At 54.8% G+C, this 22,347-nt stretch overlaps 1 protein-coding gene across 1 annotated transcript; it reads right to left on the bottom strand.

The window, feature by feature from the left end:
* Positions 1 to 355: 355 nt before the first annotated feature.
* Positions 356 to 14,489, bottom strand: ENTPD6 (ectonucleoside triphosphate diphosphohydrolase 6; the record flags this gene model as incomplete). The annotated part of the gene is made up of 15 exons (XM_080716452.1): positions 356 to 491; positions 684 to 774; positions 1,081 to 1,153; positions 1,285 to 1,397; positions 2,393 to 2,449; positions 3,183 to 3,320; positions 4,023 to 4,124; positions 5,050 to 5,114; positions 5,626 to 5,705; positions 6,436 to 6,524; positions 7,304 to 7,339; positions 8,069 to 8,144; positions 9,279 to 9,422; positions 11,432 to 11,508; positions 14,198 to 14,489. The coding sequence occupies 15 exons, from the start codon at positions 14,487 to 14,489 to the stop codon at positions 356 to 358; spliced, it is 1,569 nt and encodes a 522-aa protein (XP_080572578.1).
* Between the last annotated feature and the right edge of the window lie 7,858 nt (positions 14,490 to 22,347).

Here is a 22,347-nt window from a genome sequence, read left to right as displayed (position 1 = left end):
CAGGCCCTGGGTGGCCTGATGCTCTTGTCAAGGGCTATGGCTGCTGTCTGTTGCCTCGTTCTGGCATTGTGTGTGTGTGTGTGTGTGTGTGTGTGTGTGAGTGATTGAGCTGCATCCTCTTAAAAATATTTTTTATTCTGAAGATAGGGTCTTGCTAAGTTTCCCAGGTGGCCTTGAGCCCGTGAAACTCCTGTCTCGGCCTACCAAGTACTGAGATTACAGGCCTGTGCTTTGGCAGATTTTTATTTAGTAAACAAGGCTCTCAGTGCCTGGGTGAAGAAATGTCAGCTGCTCACCAAGAGGAGTCAGAGAAACCCTTGTAAACCATTTATTTGGAGGTCACAGGAGACACAGCTCACTCCACGCACTGCACATTCACTGTAGAAGAGGCGGCGGGCTCGGTGCGGGCCCAGCCATGTCTGAGCGTCACGCTCGCCAGGCCCCACAGAGGGGCAGCTGACAGGCGCCGGAAACTGCGGCCTGGGACTGCCCTGCGGCAATGGCTCCACAGCACATTCCCTGGGACCTGAGTTGGTGCCCAGAAGGGGCTCTGCTCACACCCAAGGCGCTCACATGGCCAGCTCTGTGGTGTCCATGCCAGGCCCGCACCATCTGAATGCTGGGGGAGCAACGCTCTGGCTGGCTCCAGGTGTCCACCCCAAGGAAGGGACCAACATGCTCACCCCTCGCCCCCTGGGCAGAGCAGCATGGGCCCTGGGCCTCTCTGGGGGAGGCAGAATCTGGGAGACACAAGGTTCATGTGCTGGGACGCACCTGACAGCAGCCACAACTCACAGACGAGGGGAGGGGACAGTCTGTGTGCTCCCAGTCTGGCCCTGTGGACTCAGTGTCCCGCCTGGGCGTAGGCAGGAGGAGACCTCGGAGACCCCGCCTCAGGCCAGCACAGGCTGGTAGCACCGGGCCCCAGGGCCAGGGCCAATGTGCAAGGGGTGCCGTGCGGGCTGCAGGATGGGGGTCTCACTGGCAAGGAGCGCCTCGTCATATCAGGAAGGAGGGTCGGTGGAGCCGGGAGCAGGGTGCTGGCTGGCAGCCCTTAAGAGGCTGGTCTCTCTGGTCCACTCAGAGAGTCGATGTAATGAAAGGTGGCCCCCAGGGCCCAGCTGGTCTCCACATTGTCAATTTTCCGAGTCAGCTTGAATAGACAAAGGGAGGGGTCTGTAGACTGAGGCAGGCCCAGAAGGAGGGCCAGGGATGGGGCTAAGCAGTGGGGTTGGAAGGCCCAATCACACCCCTGGTGGGACAGGCACCTGGGGTGAGTGGTACCTTTAGCACTTTGTCCCTGGGGAAGCCGAGCTCCTGAAGCAGCAGGCTGACGTACGTGAGATCCATGCACACAAAGGGGCTGCTGGGCGGCCGGGTCTCCAGGGTCCGGCACACTGGGGACATGGGGCCGTCAGATCCCAGACGTGTCCCTCCTCGGGCACAGGGTGGGCTGCAGACCCACTCCACCCACCCCAATCCTTGCTCCTTGTTAGTCAAGACTACAGCTCTGTGTGGGAGGGGCAAGTGCAGTGTCCCCCATGAGGCCAGTCCCAGGACCAACAGGGGCCTGCCACCTGTCACCTTCCTAGGGGAAGGCCCTATCTCCTAGGCCCCGTCTCTGTGACTATAACCCTGGATACCTCTCCTAGGTGTCCACCTGCATAAAACCCGGGCTTTCCAGGACTAAAAGTCACTGGAGCCAGCTGAAACAATCCATGTTTGCTCTTGTGAGAGACAGCAGTTCCCCAAGACACCCAGTGTCCACAGGAAAAACATGAACTCTTAAAAGCACCATGTTTTGTGGGGGAACACGGGAAAAAAGAGACAGCTTTTTTTTTTTTTTTTTGTAGGTCTGAGGATGGAACTCAGGGGCATTCGACCTCCAAGCTGCACCCCCTATTTTTTATTCTTTAATTTGAAACAGGGTCTCACTAAGTTGCGAAGGGCCTAAGTAGCTGAGGCTGTCTGCGAACTGCGATCTTCCTGTCTCAGCCTCCTGAATGCTGGGATTACAAGTGTGTGCCACCACGCCCGGCTTAAGAGACAGCTTTTTATGGAAAAATATACAAACTGAATTCTTTGGGTTTGCAGAATGGGAAAGACACCCACAAAGAGCAGGAGCCTGCAGCTGGCCGTGCCCCTGCCCGGGGGGGACGCAGAGGGTCAACTGGGCCGGGATATCGCTCTCGGGGCCGTGTGGGTAGCAGGAGGGCACTCCAAGGTGTGGCCCCGGGCACAGACCTCTCAACTCTCCACCTGCAAGTATCTGAACGCTGTCTGACTGGCAGAAGCAGGAACAAAAGCCAGGAACGCTGGGACCACTACAGGGCGTCTGTCCCCAGACTGCAACAGCTTCTGCCCCTCACCCGGCAGGCTTGGTGTCACTCACCGTACTTGGCTGCTGTCTCGAAGTCCCCGACCACAAGGCTGCCTCCCTTCTCTGCATCTGTGTGGTGAGACAGGGCTGCTGCCGAGGCTGAAGGCTGGCGCCTGAGGACCCCACAGGCAACTCCGGGGCCCCCGGCTCCAGGCAGCTGCTTAGACGCACACTTCTCCCTCCCTTCTTGTACCCGGGTTGGACGCAGAGCCATCCTACCTGCAGGCTACACCCCAGCCCTTTTTACATTTTATTTATTCTTTTTTTTTTTTTTTTTTTTTTTTTTGCAGTACTGGGAAGGAACCCAGAGACTTCCTACCCCCGGGCTACACTCCTTCAGTACCATACAAATAAAAGAAAACAAAACTGTGGTCTCTGCCCACTGAAGTGACCCCCACCCTCCACCAGTGCTCACGCAGCCATCACTGGCCTGGGCAAACTCCAGCACGTTGACCTGCCCTGACCCAGCTTCCTGTGCTAAGGGGGCCCTTGGAGTGAGACCAGGTGACAGGGTGATCTCTCCTGCGCAGGAAGAGAGCATGGGGCCACTGGCCTCCAGGTGGCTCCAGGCAGGGGCACAAGTGTCCGAGGCAGCCAGGCAGAGGGAGTGAGCTCAGGCAAGAGCGGCCTTCCAGCGGGACCTGCGGCAGCAAAGACAGCTGCTCCTGTGAAGACGCCCTGCTTACTGGCTGGAGGGGCTCACCTACTTTGCAGGACTCCTATTTTGATGATGTGAAGTCTCTGGAGTCCACAACTCTGCCATTACTCGCCACCACCGGCCCGCCCACCCACCCATGCTCACCGATGAGGCCCACGCTGGCGGCAAGGTCGTAATAGTAGGAGAAAGCGTAGAAGCCCAGGTGCTTCACCTCCTCCGTCCTGTGCACCTTGTCTCGCAGGATCTCCAACACCCGGCTGGCACACAGCTCGTGGAGGCTCCCTGTGGGGAGGCAGCGCACACAGTCAGCCTTAGGTGGTCCACAAGCCCTTCCCAGCCTGGATGGAGTGGTGGACCAGGCGCCCCAAAGAGGCCCCACTGAGTCAGGCTGCTCCCCACACACTGGGCATGGTCAGCAGGGAAAGAGGGGCAGCCCAGAGTGGGGAACGCACGGGCGCCACCCCTGGGCACATGCATGCTGGACCACTGGGCCAGAGTGACTTGCACACAGACCACCAAAGGTGGCGTGCCTCCCAGAGAAACAGACCAGGGCGATTCTGGTGTAGCCCAGCCAGGCACAGTGGCTCCCTGCTGCAGCAGGCAGTGGGGGCAGCCTCCCAGAGAAGCAGCCCTGCGTCTCTGCTACAAGGCTGGCAGCTCAGGGCTTCTGGGCCAGCACCCAGACAGGGCTGCCTGTCTCAGAGTCCGAGGTGTTTGGGTCCTCCCTCACAGGAGGCCTGGCAGAAACCTGGGCTTGCTAGAGAGAAGGGTTGGGGCCAGATGAGGGGGCTTGTGCAGAGATCTGGGGGGTGCAGCAGTCCCTAGCTCAGATGGAGGCCTCAGGGTGCCCCCCTGGGGCCAGAGCTACAGGGCCAGCAGAGCCGTGTCTGTACCCCTCTCCCTGCGCCAAGAGGCTTCTGGAAAGGCACTGGGCACGGGCAGGTGCAGGGACCTCGAGCCCCCGCCAACAGCAAACCACCCTACCTGCCTTCTGCCCTGCGACCCTGTACGTCACTTCGGCGTGCTCCCACTCTCCTGTGAAACCCGGAGGCAGGCAGGGGCTGACCAGCTCCTTTCCATCCTTAGCTGAAATGGGTAACAGTGGCCTCATGGAGCTGGGCGGCTCTGCAGCAGAGAACACAGCCGGCGGGTGCCGGGCCAGGGCAGCGAGGGGACCGAGGGCAGCAGGTCCCACCAGGCTGTCTTCAATGCCCCAGGACAAGTGCGGTGGTTGGGATGATGTCTCCGGGAGGCCCGTGCCTGTGGGCAGCTGGGAGGTGCAGAGCTGAGGAGGGGTCTGGTGGGAGGGAGCAGGTCACGGGGGTGTGGCCTTAGGGGTGGGCCAGGCACTCCCTGGCCTTTGCCTCCAGACAGGGCGAGGTGAGCAGCTCCTCCACCACACGCTCAGGCTACAGGCCCAAGGCTCCAGGCTGAGCCACAGACGGAAGCCTCTGGAACGGTGGCCCCAAATCACCCTTTCCTCCTATAACGCGGCTGTCTCAGGGTTGTCACAGTGACAGGGAGCTGACACACAGCAGACTCCAGATGTGGGTGGTGACTATGCACCGTGACTTGGATTCCTAAACACTGTTTTAGAAATGATTTTGATTTGATTTTTTTGTGGTACTGGGGATGGAATCCAGGGCCATTCTACCTCTGAGCTACACCCAGCCCTATTTTTTATTCTTTACTTTTGAGACATGGCCTCGCTAAGTTGCAGACCCACGATCCTCCTGTCTCAGCTTCCCAAGTTCGGGATTACAAGCGTGCACTACCCCGCTCAGCCAGAAACGATTTCACTAGTGTTTAAGAAAAATCACTTGGGGTTGTGACGTAGCTCAGCAGTACGGTGCTGCTGAGCATAGGAGGCTCTGGGTTTGACTCCTTCCATGGCAAAAACCAAGAGAAAATGTGAATCAGAGCCCCTGGAAAGTTCTGGGTAGGACCCCTCTGTGCTGTCCTGTCCTGTCAGGAGGGTGGGGACAGAGCCCGCAGTCAGTATACCACTCACCAGGCTGTCCCTCCACGCCGCCCAGGATGGCCAATCGCGCAGACATCAGTCCCAGCCCAAGGTAGCTGTGGAGACAGCACCCTGCATGAGGCTGGCTGGCAGGGAGGGCGGGACAAACACACCCACCTGCGAGGAGTGGGAAGGGCGGGACCCTGTGGCCGAGCAGCTGGGGGCTTCTGAAAGCCTCTCCTTGAGAGGAATTTGGCCCACCAATTCAATGAACGAGGGCTACTCGTGGCACCCATGGGAGCTGTGGACACGCAGGGAGCGAGGCCGGCTCACCCGGTGTTCCTGGAGCATAGGAAGAGCCCCGAGTGCTGTAGGAAGGAGAGGCTCAGAAGGCCCCGCACAGCCCCTGGCTCCCCTTGGCCCTCTGCAAACCTTCTCTAAAGCAGGGCGGGATGAGCACAGGAAGACCCAGCTCTACCTCTACTGCGGGGAGCTGAAAACGGAGGCGGAGGGGCCTCTGGGCCTGGTGTCTCTGCAGGGACCCGTCACCCCAGGGGGCGGAGCGGAGGCGCACAGGGCTGTGCCAGGCCGCAGTCCTCCCGAAGCCTCCCCGCTCTAGACACCCACCTGTAGGAGTAGAGCTTGTAGGTCCTGTTAAACATCCTCAGCGCTGTGAGGTAGCCTGGCGGGAAGGCCTGCAGGGAGCCCTGGGGACAACAGGGGGTCTTTCCAGAGGCCTGTCCCCACCCCTTCAACTCACGAGCTTCCCTTAGGGCCCACACTGTGGGAGGGCGAGGAGTGAGCAAGGAGGAATTAGGCTTCTAGGGGCAGCGATTCACCCACCCTGACACTCTTGGCCCAACCAAGACAATTAAGCCATCAGTAATACCAGTGCTGGATTCCACTGAAAGCTAGAAAGGCTGGCAGGGCATGGGTGGAAGAGGGGCTTCTTAAAGCAGCAGATGGTCTTAGTCCAAGCGTCTCATCTCCTTGTGATATCTGTCTTGACCAGGGTTGAGCTCTCTCCCGTCCTGGGTGCTGGACTACACGTTGCAAGCTCATGTGTGGGTGTGGCACTGGAGACTGAACACCAGGCATTCTACCTCTGAGCAATGCCCCCAGCCCTTTTTATTTTTGATTTTGAAATGGGTCCCACTACCTTGCTGAAGCTGGCCTCGAACCTGTCTCCTGCTGTCTGGGATTAGAGGGTGCGCCCCGTGCCTGGCTACACTGTGCACTCTGCGTCCTCCCTGGACCCAGCAGGGGACGGGAGGCATCTGCTCCATATTCTCAGACCTGGAGATTTCTGTGATGAGCCAGTCTCTCCTTACCAAAGATGGAATCTGGGTTGGGTTTGCTTCCCAGGTGGTGGTAAATCCCAGTTAGAACTGTGATCTGTGAGGGAGGTGGCCGGGGCTGAGGCGCGGGGCTGGTTACCTCGGCCCTCGGGAGGAAGGTGATCTGAGTGGATCCTCCGCCCAAGTCCAGCATGCCCACACTGCTCCTTCCCGGGACTTTCAGCGTGCCTGGAGCACAGCAAGCAAAGACGGCGGCGGTGTTAGTGGGTGGGGAGAGCAGACAGGTGGAAGCCAGCCCTTGGGCAGGAGGAAAAGCTGGAGGAGAAGCTATGGCAACTTGGAAATCCCCACTTACAGGCCTGCTGCACGTCCATGGGGCATGCTCAAGGTGAATGACAGCAGGCCTACCCTTGGCGGGAGAGTGGCCAGCCTGTCCTGGGGAGGAGGCCGCTGCCTCTCCTCCCGGAGACACGGATTCCTGGAGGGTCTGCCGGGCCCAGCACCCCACCTCTGCTCCCACAAAGCACCCTCTCTCTAGCACCTCTCTTTAGGTTTGCCCGAGAGGGGCAAACCCTGCCAGGAAGCCTCTTCCCCTCTCATGCATTCACGGGGCAGCCCCCCTTCCCACACCTGCGCTGAGAATCTGCAAGACACTTCTTTCTCCTGCTTGGAGAGCAGGGCTTTGCTGCAAGGCGAGGCGCGTCTGCGTCACACCAACCCCATCCCCAACCCCAACTTGAAGGCGTCGCTGCCCCGACGCACTACTTCTCTGGAGAGGACAAGGCTCTGCTGGTGACAGGCAGGAACCGTGCTGGGAGAAAACTGCCCAGCTGGAGAGAGGTGTCCTGCTAGCATGTACCCTGGGAGTTTGCAGTCACTGCTGGGCAAGTGGACGCCACACCACCCAACAGCCTTCTTTGGCCAGCAACACCATAAAGCCAGGGTATCACAGAATGCAGGCCAGGTGACTAGACTGCTGGCCTTCCCATCGAGTGGCACGTACGCACCTGTCAGGAAGTTGACGGTGATCCACGCCGAAACACCTGCAAGAGAGCGGCAGGGGAGCAGTGACCGGCTGGCACCAGCCACACGGCGCAACGCAGCTCCTTGGGGTGCAGGCACACGGTACCCACTGTGCCTATGGGCTCCGTGCCCTGCCTGCAGTTAGGCCACCCACCAACAGGTGCACCAGTCACGCACAAGGCCCTTCTGGAGATGCCACGCTGAGACCCGGGTACTTTACGACACCACACCTCCCGCCCCCTCATCTCCAGCTTCCTCTTTTGGGTGAGGCGGGAAATCGCCCAATGTCCCCTCCGCCCCTATACAAAACTGCTTTTTTTAGATTAAACCCAGGGCCCTGCACGCCAAGACAAGTGCTTTATCACCGAGCCACACTGCCAGCCCCATACAGTCACTCTTAGGCCATACTTAAATCAAGGGCCAGTGAGGAGCCTACGTACCTCTGTCTTAGGATTAGCATGCAACCATAATGTTCTGAACATGGGAGCCATGGGGATTCTTTCTAAATGTCCTTAAAACAATACCTCAGGAACTTCATCTGTGCCCTTCATCTGGGGTTGGTCTAATGCTGGCCCCCAAAATACCCTTGGGGACACTTAAGCTTGTAAATGGCACTGTAATTTCAATTATTAGTCACTCCTGTGTCTGACCAAGGAGTGCCCCCACGCATGAGACTCCCCACAGCAGCACTGCACAGCACCCATCTCACTGGGACAACACTGGTGTATGGGACGCTCTGGCCGTGCTACCTTCATCTGTTCCGTTCATGATGGAAACACAGTCGTCCCCCACCAGGAAAGGCGAAGCCTTGAACACCTCTCTCACCTGCATGGAAAGAGACGTGTCCACTGTTAGAACGTGCGGCCGGGTTTCGAGGCGCATCCCGCCTTCGGCAGCGAGTGAGGGCACGGGCCAGCTCTGCTCCACTTCTCTGCAGGCCCAGGCACCGGCGCCCCAGACCCTGCCACAGGCCCCTCTGGGCCAACAGGGCCCAGGGGAGAGGCTGGGCTGTGCTGATTGGCGCACACTGAACCTGCAGGGCGTCAGAACGACAGCTGGCGGGGACATGAGATGAAGGAGGGGCCTGCAAGGCAAAGCTCAAACCTTGGGCCACTTTTGAGGCCGGTGGGCAGTCTCCAGGGAGCTGGCCAGCAGAGGGTCGGTGGGGCTAGGAGAGTCTGGCTGCATCTCGTTTTCTCGTCCCAGGACACAGAAACCTAAGTACCCTAAGTGCGCCTGCACACCCCACCTCACTCACATCACAGTTCCTGCCTGTGAAGGACCCAATGGATGTGTGCCATGCCGCCATCAGCAGGTAACAGTCTAGGAATAGGAGAAGGTGAGGGCTGGGGGTGCAGTTTTTTTTTCTTCTTCAGTACTACGGATTAAACCAAGGGATGCTCTATCCCCGAGCTATATCCACAGGCTTTTAATTTTTTATTTTGAGACAGAGTCTCACTCAGCAGCCCAGACTGGACCCCAGCCTCCCCAGTTGCTGGGACTGCAGGTGCATACCACTGCATATGGCCGAGGGGTTTCCTGAACTCAGCAACGGGAAGATTCACTTCCCGCTCTGGTGCAGAGCACTGGGCAGCTGGAGACCCAGGTCCTGGGGTAGTCCCACCTGAACATTAGACCAAGGCGGACTCGGTCCCCATGGAGATGGAGCAAAGCAGGCTGAGGCTGAGGCGTCAGTGCAGCCCAAGCCCTCTGACCCACAGCAACTCCCTGGGAGGGAGATGCCCTCTCAAAGCAGCATGCTTTTAGAGTAACGCTGCTTTTCTTTCTGTAAGACACGGATTCCTCTAGAGCACGCAGCCTTAACCGTCATGTGGAGGACGGCCAGAGGTGATGCTGCAAACATCACCCAGGTGTTTCTGCAGCCCCTGCCCGCTGGGCACGGCCATGGACAGTGTTTCCAGCACTCACGAGCCGCTCCCCGGCCACGGCGAAGCTCACCTTCTGCAGTAACCTCTGAGCCTTTTCTCCTGGTAACAGGCGCAGACCAGCTGTGGCCTTGAGGACCAGTGGGGTAGCCTTCCAGAAATCGAAGGGGATGTCTTGCTTAGCAACGTCCAGAAGCTCCTGGATTCCCTGAGCGCTCTGTGAACACAGAAGCATGGCGGGCTCATCAGATCCAGCACAGTGTTACCTCAGGAGACCGGCAAGTCCTAGGGTGCCTTAGAGAACCGTGTCCCGTGAGTAATGGCACCATGGAACAGTGTCCCATACCAGAGCGCTCGCCACTGAGGCTGGAGGGGCCTGTGTCATGGGAGCATCATGCGGGCAACTTGGGAAAGCATGGCTGACACCTAACAGGCACTCGGCCACGGGCCAGTTAGCAACGTCTGACCACTTCCCCAGAGATACCATTCTAAGAATTCACCCGAGGTACCTTTCCATGGGGTTTGTGAGGTATGTGTTAGGTGACAGGCTCTGCCACTATTGTGTGTGTGTGAAGTAAACAAAGAGAGAGGAACCAGGTGCATTTGCTCAGACACACGACCCCCAAGGGCTGCATGAGATGCAGGAGCACAGTGGCAGAGGTCCTCACCATTTCCCTGGTAGCTCACACATTCGTCCCATGGAATGCATGTTACCTACCCAAGAAAAGATGTTAAAAACCCTATGAGTCTGTCCTAAAGGCATCTAATTTAATCATGTCTAACCTTATGGCCACTCTGGAATCACTAACTTCTATTTGTTTTTTAACCAAGGTACAGGAAAGTAAGGCTTCTACTATGCTGGGAACATCACACAACTGTGTGCCCAACAATGGGTTAGCTCATGCTCTGAGAAATGCTGGGCTGGGGTGGAGGACACAGCTCAGGGTTAGAGCACCTGCCTGGCATGTGTGAGGCTGCAGGCCACACACACACACACACACACACACACACACACACACGCACACACAAACACAGCTGAAGCCACAGGGAACTCACAAGTCTATCAACAGACCATTTTGCAAAAGTCCTGGAGGAAACCCATACATGCTGTATAAATACAGTTGTGATTAGGACTTCAGACATATAAATGCTACAAACATAAAAACCACTTGGGAGCTTAATGAGACTTTATATTGATTTATTTCTTTATAGTTATTTGCCCGTGAAATTTTTGTGAAATAAAACATTTTTTGGTGCTGGGATGGAGCACAAAGACCTGCAACAAGGGCCTACCACTGACATACACCCCCAGCCCTAGCATAATGTATTTTTAACTTTAATTTTTATTTTAGTCAATGTTTACTACCATCAACCAAAGGAACTGCAACAAGATATTTAAAGATATGTTCTGTGGACTTGGGCTGTTGCTCAGTGGTAGAGCACTTGCCTAGTATGGGATACTTAAGTTTGATCCCCAGCACCATTAAAAAAAGAAAGTAAGGGGAGGGGACTGTGCAGCACTCACAAGACTAGTGTAAAGAACTTTAATTAGCTTGGTGTGCACACCTGTAATCCCAGTACATGGGAGGCTGAGACAGGAGAATGGGAGTTTTTTTTTTTTTTTTTTGGTGGTACTGGGGTTCCTGGAAGCCCTCTACCTCCGGGCTACACGCCCAGACCTATTTTTACATTTTTAAATTTGGAAACAGGGTCTCCTAAGCCAGCGTGTGAGGCTGGCTTCGAACCTGCGCGATCCTCCTGTCTCTGCCTCCCAAGCGTGGGGATTACAAGCGTGCGCCACCATGCCCGGCGAGAATGGGAGGTTTGAGGCCAGCCTCAGCAACATAGCAAGGCCTCAGTAACTGAGGGCCCCCAGCACCCTGTAAAGTAAAAATGGCTGGGGGTGTAGCTCGGAGGCGGACTGCCCCTGGATTCAATATCCAGAACCAAAAACAAAACAAAATAAAACCAGACCAAGGCTCAGTAAGCTTCCTAGGAGCATTTCCCGAAGCTTGCTGTACTCGTGCTTCTGAGCCGCACGGAGACCTCGGCCCTGGCGCCACGCGCAGGGCAGGACGGGAGGCTGTGCCTCTCACCACCCGCCTGTCCTCCATGCACGGAGCGCCCCAGGAACAGTGGCTTCCCTGGGGGTGCCTACGGCCCAGAAGGAGAAGGGGCTTTAATAATCACGCGGGGGGGTTCTGGGCAGACACAGAGGACTGTTACCTTTTCCACATCATCAGCGTAAGCGGAAAGACCTGGCTTCAGGGCTTTGAAGGTTTCATGGGTCAAGGTGGGAGTCTCTAAAGGGAAAACATTTCAAAAGGCACCACGATGAATACTGACTCGAGTGTATGAGTATATACAACCATCGCTAGCCACACTTTGGGCCCTGACCACACAGACTGCCCCAGAGTGAGGTCCCTTAGCTTTCTTGTCTAAATTCTGCCTCGTTAGTTCAGCTGAACAAGAGGAGTAAGGTACCTCATATTTGGGCCAGCACTTTGCTTTATTTAAAAGGTCAACTTGGGCTAGGGGTAGAGCTCAGAAGTAAAACACCTGCCTAGCAGGCACAAGTCCCTGAGTTTGATCCCCAGTGCTGCAAAAATGAGAAACTTTATTAAGGATAATTTACTTACAAAATAACTAAATCCATTTAAAGTGGTGTCTCTCTCTCTCTCTCTCTCTCTCTCTCTCTCATTCTCGGTACTTGGATGGAACCCAGGACATTCTGCCTACAAGCTATACCCCCAGCCCTATTTTTTATTCATTATTTTGAAACAGGGTCTAAGTTAGAAAGGGCCTAAGTAGCTGAGGCTGGTAGTGAACCCAGATACTCCTCTCAGCCTACCGAATGCTGGGATTACAGGGTGCACCACCACGCCTAGCATTTAAAGTGTTAAATTTTAATAGTTCTTGCTGATTCAACAGGATGAATGATTCTAAACTGCAAAAATGAAGATCACTTCTTTGATTCTGGTATGGATATAAGACAGGGTTATAAATATTTGGGCACTGTTAAAATCTTTTTAAAAAATGGAACGTTTTGCCATAGTAGTAAAGGCTACACTCCAGCAAGGTAAGTGTCCAGAGGCATCCTGTAGCCAAAGATCCTAGAATGGGGGCTATTAAAGGACCTCAAACTGACTTGACTTGCTATCTTTTTTTTTTTTTTTTTTTGACACTGGGGACCGAACTCTCTAAGCTACATCCCCAGGCCTTTTATTTTGAAAAGAGCCCTGCTAAGTTGCTGAACATAAAATTCTCCTGTATGAGTCTCTCAAATACTGGATTACAGGGGTGCACCACTCACCTGGCTGACTTGCTATCTTAAATTTAGTTTTTATTCTCTTTTTAATGATGCTAGGAGTTACACCCAGGGCCTCACACATGCTGGGCACATACTCTACCACTGAGCCGCATTCCCAGCCTCTAAACTGAGCTTAAAAACCACTTTTGCACCCGGTATAGTGGCACACGCTTGTAATCCCAGTACTTGGAAGGTTGAGACAGGAGGATCACACAGGTTTGAAGCCAGCCTCAGTTAGTGAGGCTCTCAGCAACTTAATGAGACCCTGTTTCCAAATAAAATAGATAATAGGTCTGGGAGTGTAGCTTGGAGGTAGAAGGCCCCTGAGTTTTGTCCCCAGTACCACACACACACAAAAAAAATAATAATAAAAATAAAAATAAAAACAGCCGGAGGCCGGGCGTGGTGGCACACACTTGTAATCCCCGTGCTTGGGAGGCTGAGATAGGAGGATCACACAGGTTCGAAGCCAGCCTCAGCTACTTAGTGAGGCTCTCAGCAACTTAGTGAGACCCTGTTTCCAAATAAAACATAAAATAGGTCTGGGAGTATAGCCTGGAGGTAGAAAGACTCTGGGTTCCACCCCTAGTACCAGCAAAAAATAAAAAATAAAAATAAAAATATAAAAATATAAAAACAGCTGGGCCGCATGCTTGTAATCCCTGCGCTGGGGAGGCAGAGATAGGAGGATCGCGCAGGTTTGAAGCCAGCCTTTTCTGGCTTAAGAGGCCCTGTTTCCAAATAAAAAAATAAAAAATAAAAAAACATAGGCCTGGGAGTGTAACCCAGAGGTAGAAGGGTTTCCGGGAACCCCAGTACCACCAAAAAATCCCAAACCAAAACAAAACAAAACACGTTTGAAGTAACAGGTTTGCAATCTAAATATTTAAGTATTGCAGTAAGTTAAGAAATAAAGCAATAAGTACAAAAGTATTGAAGTACAAACACTACAAACTCACACAAATACAAGTTTATTCTGTGGAATATTCATCAAGAATTAACTGTTAAAACTATTAAAGTTTAACACTTCAAATGGATGTAGGATTTGTTTATAAATTATCTTTAATAAGCTTGATTTTCCTTTTAAGAAAGCAAAGTCCTAGCCCAAATGTATTACAAAATAAAAATGAAATTAGTAGTGGTTGCAATATTCCACAATAGCTTTGGAGGGTGGCGCTAAACGTGTCTGGTGCCTATTCCACAAGGTGAGCGGGCTGGGGAGGAGGGCATCAGCTGTGTGGCAGCGGCCTGTCTGGTGGGAGGTGGGCAGAGACCGCCCAGGAGGACAAGCCCAGAGTGCCGGGTGTGGAGGGAGGGGTAAAGAGCCGGGCGGCCACCCTGTGACCCGAAGCCACGTCTTCTCTCAGGGTGGAGTGCTGGCACATCTGCCATCACCTGGAGGCCTGAACTGCCATGGCAGCCCCAGTGGCTGGTTCTGTGGTTCACCTGACTAGCCTGGAGTCCTGGCCCCGGACACTCATGACATGTTCTGGCCTGTGTCCCAGACCCAGCTGTCTGACCTGCCGTTGGACACGAGGAGGGGACAGGCCCTAAATGCCCTTCCTGGAGGGTCCCAGCTGCCCTCCTGCGGTGGTGCAGCCCACCCATGCAGGGAGCCCTGCTATGAAGTGTGAAGGGGCCCCCGTGCCTCGGCACACAGGCTCACGCCCAGGCCAGGCTACCTCCAGGAGGCTGGGTGAACTGGAAGACGTGTACGCGGGTGCCGGTGCTTCCAGCGTCAAACATGATCCCGTAGAAGACCTTGCGGCCGCCTCCAGCTGACTCCAGGGGGATGCGGGACTGCTGGCCCCACCGGGCCCCCGGGGCCACCCCAGGGACAGTGAAGAAGGCCTGGGCAGCAGAGGCCCGGTGCCACTTGATGTAGGCAGCGCAGATGAACAGGCCCACACACAGTCCCAGCAGGCATGTCGTCTTCGTCATCCGCAAGGTCCCGTGACTCGGTATTTTTCTCATTTCTTGGTTTGCCAGGGACTGGGCTGCAGCAGCTGGTGAGAAGGAGAGGCAGGTAGAACACACAGGCTCTGAGGTTTCAAAGCGCATCGCAAGTCCCTGGCCCAGAAACAAAATGTGCAACCAGAATTTCTCCCCGTGGGAACAGGAAGCCCCATATGGTCCTCAAAATGATTCTGGAAGGTGTGGCCCAGGGCCGAGGGTTAAACACTGGCCAACCTGCCCAATGCCACATGTCTAACAGGCTCTGAGCTGGGTATGGACCACAGCCGGGCTCTCCACGGCCACCCCTCAAAAGCAGCTTTGGGACCTGCTGTGGCTTACATCAAAACACCAGGTGCAAGCAGGTTCCCGGACCATTCAGAGTAACGGAACGTGTATCCCACCCATTCTTCAAATCCTTACTTGTATCCCACTTCAGGGTTTACTTTTGCGAGATTAAAAACCTGTCCCTTGAGCAACTGCAGAGAGCCAGAGACGAGCGTGGGAAACGCAGCTGGTTTCCCTGGGAGTCCCACAAAAGGCCTCTTTTCTTTTTTACAGAGCATGCCTGCCAAAGGGTAGCAACGTTTGTGCACTTTCAAAGAGTGTGAGAATTCTAACGGGTAGCAAGATAAATTAATTTGGCATGATTATCTTTGGATCACTACACCCCAAAATGAAAGCACTTGTTCAAGTCTTATTAGCAGTCCTTGGTACACAGCAGTTGTGTGGAGCCTGTGTCTTCCAGGGCGGAGACGGGAGGGAGCTGAGTCTCAGGCGCCTTCCCGGGAGACTGACCCTCAGCCTGTCCATCCTGCACTCTCCTGCTGCCTGTGGGGAGTGGAGCAGCCCTACTGGCCAGCAGGAGGCAGGAAGATGCAGGCTGGACTTTGCCTGTAGCAGCATGTGCACATGGGCGAGCTATCCTCGCCAGAGGAACTGGTCTCCTCGTCTACAAGGAGCCCAGAACACCTCGTGACACAGTTGGAGGATTCATGTGCTCGGGACAGACTACCCATTGCAGGGTTTGCAGAGGAGCAGCAGGAGGAAAGTCCCGGGCAACCAGGGACAGTGGTGGGCAGAGGACCATGTGGCTGCCCTGCCCCGGGACGGGAACAGCGCAGGGCAGGCCCCAGGATATGTCAACCTGCAGGCCGGGCAGGCAGAGGAGGAATGGAAAGAGAGACCCTCCGGGAGGGCACGCAGCAGGCCTTCCTCAGTCCCCGAGCTCCAGCTCCTGCCGGATGCCCATGGGCCCCGGGAGTTCAGGCCTGACAAGCACTGCTCTGTGCCCCTGGCTGAGGGGAGAGGCCCAGGCTGGGCGCAGGGCGGGGCACGTCTCCCTCCCCGAGCATCTGACACAGGCGGCTGCAGAAGCTCTCCCGGACAGTCCTGGGGAGAGCCTCCTCCCAGCCCCAGCTAGAGGGACGAGAGAGGACAGGGAGAGCACTCGCCGAAAACCAGGAGCGGAAGATGACTCCACTACGAACTCTGCAAAATAAAAATGTCTACGGGGGAGTTCTGTGAACAGTGGTGTGTAAAACTGGACCACTGAGTGACGCAACAGAATCCTAGCACATACACCCTGCCAACACGGACTCTGTAGGAAAACCAAACAGACCTGCAAGTGGTGAGGACAAAGCCTCCAAAGGCCTCCGCCGTGAGAAGCCTCGGGCCAGACAGCTTCGCTACGGATGCTCCTTAGTACTTTAAAAGTTAGCACGAAGCCGGGCGCGGTGGGCACGCTTGTCATCCCCGTGCTTGGGAGGCAGAGACAGGAGGATCGCGCAGGTTCGAAGCCAGCTGTGCGCATTGGCTTAGGAGACCCTGTTTCCAAACAAAAATGTAAAAACAGGTCTGGGAGTGTAGCCCGGAGGTAGAAGGGCTTCCAGGAACCCCAGTACCACCAAAATAAATAAAAATAAATAAATAAATAAATGAATAAATAAATAAAGTTAGCACGAATCCTCCCCAATATCTTACAAGAACTGAAGAGGGAAACACTTGTTTACTAGGTCCAGTGATACCAAAGGCCAATGGAGATACTAGGAAGAATTCACAGACCACTACCTCTTATGAATGCTGATGCAAGAATTCTCAGCAAGTGCTAGAAAACCGAATTCAACAGCACAAAGAATTATATACCATGACCATTAAGTATCTACTCTCAGAATTCAAGGGTGGTTAAACATAGAAAACATTAGAATAACAGAATAAAGGAAAAAGCCAATATAATCATCTGCAAACATGATTATGATCCAGGAAAAACATCTGGAAAAATCCACCATCTTCTCAGAATAAAAATAACCAACAGACTAGGAATGGAAGGAAACTACCTCAAAATGATATCCACTCTATATAAAAATCACACCTAACATTGTAATCAGTGGTGAAAGTGTGACAACTTTTCCTGTACGATCAGGGACAAGGAAGGATGGCCACTCTGCCACTTCTACTCTCCACTGTACTCAACATTCTAAGCAGCCCAGCTAGAAAAGAAGAGGAAACGAGAAAAGCTGGAAAGAGTAAAAGTGTCTCTGTACACCACCTTTACTTGCTTGTTTGTGGTACTGGGTCTGAACCAGGGTCTTGTGCATGCTAGGAAAGTGCTCCACCATTGGGGTACACGCCCAGCCTTTTAATTTTATTTTGAGACAGGGTCTTGTTAAGCTGCTGACGTTGGCCTTGAACTTGCCTCAGCCTTCTGCGTACTGAGATTATGGGTGTGTACAACCACCCTGCCAACTAGTTGTTTTTTTTTTATTTTTTTTATTTTTTTATTTTTTTTTAATTAATTTATTTTTTAAATTGGTGCATTGTAGTCATATATCAATCACATTGGAGTACAAGACTTGAGAGGATATACAAGCACACATCATCCAATTAGCCCTCCTCCAGCCACCGTCCCATTACCTCCCCCTCCCTCCATCCCACACTTCTTTGGTGATTTACTTTGATATATTTGTTTATGTACCTCCTGCATTTTAAAGAGGCTCCGTCCTCCAGTATTACATACCCTCTGATTGATCACATTAGTTGCTTCACTATAGGGCCCTTTCTATAGCTCAACCTCTTCCTGTTGCCCTTTTCCTCCTAGTTATTGCTGATTAAGAGAAGCGTCTGATTTATATTTTCTGCGATATTTCTCTGTGCATGCTGCGTTGCAAGTACCAATCCCACTCTTGATGGTCCCAGTAGTGGCCTGGCTACTCAGTGGACTGATCCAGACCTCGCTGGCTCACGCAGCGGCCTTGCCTCATGGGAGGACCCAGTTCTGGTCTCGCTGGCCCCTGAACCGGTCAAACCCCTAAGCTGGCTTTGGTCCCAACCTTGGAGGCCGCAGGAGTGAACTTGCCTCACGCCAGGCTCCGATGCTGGCCATTGGCCCCTGCACCGGTCTAACCCCTTGGCAGGATTCCAATCCCGGCCTCGGAGGCCCCAACACTGGTAATGCCTCACGGCAGGCTCCGATGCCGGCCTCACTGGCCCCAGCACCGGCCTAACCCCTTGACAGGCTCTTAAACTGGCCTCAGAGGCCCCAGTACCGGCCTTGCCTCACGGCAGGCTCCGATGCCGGCCTCGCTGGCCCCAGCAGCGGCCTAACCCCTCGGCAGGCTCCGATCCCAGCCTCGGAGGCCCCAGCACTGGTCATGCCTCAAGGCAGGCTCCGATGCCGGCCTCGCTGGCCCCAGCACCGGCCTAACCCCTTGGCAGGCTCTTATCCTGGCCTCGGAGGCCCCAGTACTGGCCTTGCCTCACGGCAGGCTCCGATGCCGGCCTCGCTGGCCCCAGCACCGGCCTAACCCCTCGGCATGCTCCGATCCCGGCCTCGGAGGCCCCAGCACTGGTCATGCCTCACGGCAGGCTCCGATGCCGGCCTCGTTGGCCCCAGCACCGGCCTAACCCCTCGGCAAGCTCTTATCCTGGCCTCGGAGGCCCCAGTACCGGCCTTGCCTCAAGGCAGGCTCCGATGCCGGCCTCGCTGGCCCCAGCAGCGGCCTAACCCCTCGGCAGGCTCCGATCCCGGCCTCGGAGGCCCCAGCACTGGTCATGCCTCAAGGAAGGCTCCGATGCCGGCCTCGCTGGCCCCAGCACCGGCCTAACCCCTTGGCAGGCTCTTATCCTGGGATCGGAGCCTGCCGAGGGGTTAGGCCGCTGCTGGGGCCAGCGAGGCCGGCATCGGAGCCTGCCGTGAGGCAAGGCCGGTACTGGGGCCTCTGAGGCCAGGACAAGAGCCTGCCGAGGGGTTAGGCCGGTGCTGGGGCCAGCGAGGCCGGCATCGGAGCCTGCCGTGAGGCAAGGCCAGTACTGGGGCCTCCGAGGCCAGGATAAGAGCTTGCCGAGGGGTTAGGCCGGTGCTGGGGCCAACGAGGCCGGCATCGGAGCCTGCCGTGAGGCATGACCAGTGCTGGGGCCTCCGAGGCCGGGATCGGAGCATGCCGAGGGGTTAGGCCGGTGCTGGGGCCAGCGAGGCCGGCATCGGAGCCTGCCGTGAGGCAAGGCCAGTACTGGGGCCTCCGAGGCCAGGATAAGAGCCTGCCAAGGGGTTAGGCCGGTGCTGGGGCCAGCGAGGCCGGCATCGGAGCCTGCCTTGAGGCAAGGCCGGTACTGGGGCCTCGAGGCCAGGATAAGAGCCTGCCGAGGGGTTAGGTCGGTGCTGGGGCCAGCGAGGCCGGCATCGGAGCCTGCCGTGAGGCAAGGTTGGTACTGGGGCCTCCGAGGCCAGGATAAGAGCTTGCCGAGGGGTTAGGCCGGTGCTGGGGCCAACGAGGCCGGCAGCGGAGCCTGCCGTGAGGCATGACCAGTGCTGGGGCCTCCGAGGCCGGGATCGGAGCATGCCGAGGGGTTAGGCCGGTGCTGGGGCCAGCGAGGCCGGCATCGGAGCCTGCCGTGAGGCAAGGCCGGTACTGGGGCCTCCGAGGCCAGGATAAGAGCCTGCCAAGGGGCTAGGCCGGTGCTGGGGCCAGCGAGGCCGGCATCGGAGCCTGCCGTGAGGCAAGGCCAGTACTGGGGCCTCCGAGGCCAGGATAAGAGCCTGCCAAGGGGTTAGGCCGGTGCTGGGGCCAGCGAGGCCGGCATCGGAGCCTTCCTTGAGGCATGACCAGTGCTGGGGCCTCCGAGGTCGGGATCGGAGCCTGCCGAGGGGTTAGGCCGCTGCTGGGGCCAGCGAGGCCGGCATCGGAGCCTGCCTTGAGGCAAGGCCGGTACTGGGGCCTCCGAGGCCAGGACAAGAGCCTGCCGAGGGGTTAGGCCGGTGCTGGGGCCAGCGAGGCCGGCATCGGAGCCTGCCGTGAGGCAAGGCCAGTACTGGGGCCTCCGAGGCCAGGATAAGAGCCTGCCAAGGGGTTTTTTTTTTATATATTCACAATGAGCAATCTAAAAAGTAAGTTCAGAAAGCAATTGCATTTATAAGAGCATCAAAAACAAAGTACTAAGAAATAAAGACAACCAAGGAGGTCAAAGTCCTATACATTGAAAACCATGAAACACTGAGTGAGATTAAAGATGACACAAACAAAATGAAAGGCGCCACACCCATACAGTGGCCAGTGGAAGACTCACGACTGTCGGGGTCAGCACTACCCAAAGCAGTGCACAGACTCAACACAGTCCCTACTCAGATCTCAATGATGAGCTATGCAGAAGGAAAACATCCCCAAAATTCACGGACTGTTTCACAGAAGCCTGCACTGCCAAAATAATTTGCAAAGAATAAGAAAGTTAGAGGCCTCACACCACTTTCTGGGGTGTGTGTGTGTGTGTGTGTGTGTGCACGTGTGTTACTGGGGGTGGAACCCAGGTACTTTCTACCTCCGGGCTATACTCCCAGACCTATTTTTTACATTTTATTTGGAAACAGGGTCTCACTAAGTTGCTGAGAGCCTCACTAAGTAGCTGAGGCTGGCTTCGAACCTGTGTGATCCTCCTGTCTCAGCCTCCCAGGCGCAGGGATTACAGGGGTGCGCCACCACACCCAGCTCTGATTTTAAAACATATAAACCTACAATAATTAGAATAGTGTGGTGCTAGCATAAATGTAGCTGTTTATATAATATTCTCTACAGAATAGAGAACCCAGAATAAACCGTTATACATATGGCCAAACAATCTTTACCAAGACTACAAATAAAGGACAGCTCCTTTTGCTAACGGTACTGGGAAAACTGAAAATCCACCTGCAATAGCATGAAGTTGAGAAATGAACTCAAAATGGATTAAAAACCTAAATGGGGCCAGGCGTGGTGGCGCACGCTTGTGATCCCAGCATTTGGGAGGCTGAGACAGGAGGATCGTGGTTCGCAGACAGCCTCAGCTACTTAGTGAGGCCCTCTGCAACTCAGTGAGACCCTGTTTCAAAATAAAGAATAAAAAATAGGGCAGGGGGTGTAGCTCAGAGGTAGAATGCCCCTGGGTTCCACGCCCAGTTCTGCAAATAAATAAATAAATAAATAAATAAATAAATAAATAAGTTTTATCATGTCCTACGTCAGTCCATGGTCTACACAATCATATTAACAAGTGGCCTATCAAATTTGAGGCAAAGGTGGCTCTTTAGTAAATGTACCTTTAAGAAAGCCCTTTAAATGGCCCTCTGTGCGCAGGGCTCCATGGCCTGTGTCGCTGCCCTTGTCTCCCAGGGACTGCGCAGACTCTGGAGCACGTTTAAAGGGACTTGCCTGAGACTGCACAGCTGGCCCGCGGCAGGACACAGACGGGAGGTCCCAACTTCCCAACACGTCCAGATGAAGGCGTGTGACCCCTTCACGTGCTCTAAAATATAAGACTTGACTTTAGAAGACCCAGGTACGCTCACTCACACTTACAGATCCAGTCACTGAAGTCACACCCAAGTTCAAGGTGACAGAAGCATCGAGAAAGCAGCCTGCCCACCCTACCCCACATCCAGACATCAGCTCCCCTTCACTGTGCCAAGGCGTTCATCCAAGATACGACGCCTGCGGGAGGGGCAGGCCATACCAACTCTGTGAATGAGGCTCACAGAGGAAACAACTGAATCTTAGTTTGTTTACTTATTTATTTATGTATTGTGCTGGGGATTGAACTCAGGGGTATCCTACCTCTGAGCTACACCTCCAGCCATATATACATACATACATACATATATATATATATATATATATATATATATATATATATTTTTTTTTTTTTTTTTGGAAACAGGATCTTTCTAAGCTGCTGAAGGTGTCTCAGTTGCTGAGGCTGCCCTCACACCTGTAATCCTCCTGTCTCAGCCTCCCAAATACTGAGATTTCAGGTGTGTGGCAGCACACCCAGCTAGTTTATTCTCTTCTTTACAGGAGACAGCTGAACGGTGAGGCTGTAAGGAAGACTAGCCAGGAGGGAAATAAGCAGAAGGAGGGGTAGGAACAGGCTGCACAAAAGCAAACAGAGGCTTGGCTTCTGCCACCGCCCTCCGCACCCCCCCCATCAGGTGGGGCAGCAGCCTGAGAGAATGTGGGTGTTCAAGACTGCTGCTGAAGCCGGGCGTGGTGGCGCACACTTGTAATCCCAGCCTTCGGGAGGCTGAGACCCGAGGATCGCGGTTCGTGGACAGCCTCAGCTACTTAGTGAGGCCCTCTGCAACTCAGTGAGACCCTGTTTCCAAATAAAGAATAAAAAATAGGGCAGGAGGCGTGGCTTGGAGGTCGAATGCCCCTGGGTTCCACCCCCAGACCCACTAAAAAAAAAAAAAAAGACTGCTGCTGGAGCGAGGTGCCTGTCTTGTCCTACCAAGCTTTCTGGAAGCTGGGCTCGGCCGACAGGTCTTGGAAATATATTCTTCAGATGATGTAGGCTGTCTAATTCATTGGCCAGTTTTTTTTTTTTTTTTTTTTTTAGGTCTTCATTAAAAGTATAG

The sequence above is a fragment of the Muscardinus avellanarius genome (genome assembly GCF_963383645.1).
Source record: "Muscardinus avellanarius genome assembly, chromosome: 19".
NCBI lineage: Eukaryota > Metazoa > Chordata > Mammalia > Rodentia > Gliridae > Muscardinus > Muscardinus avellanarius.
Note: the sequence above shows the minus strand (reverse complement) of the source record. Positions and strands in the feature narration are given on the sequence as shown.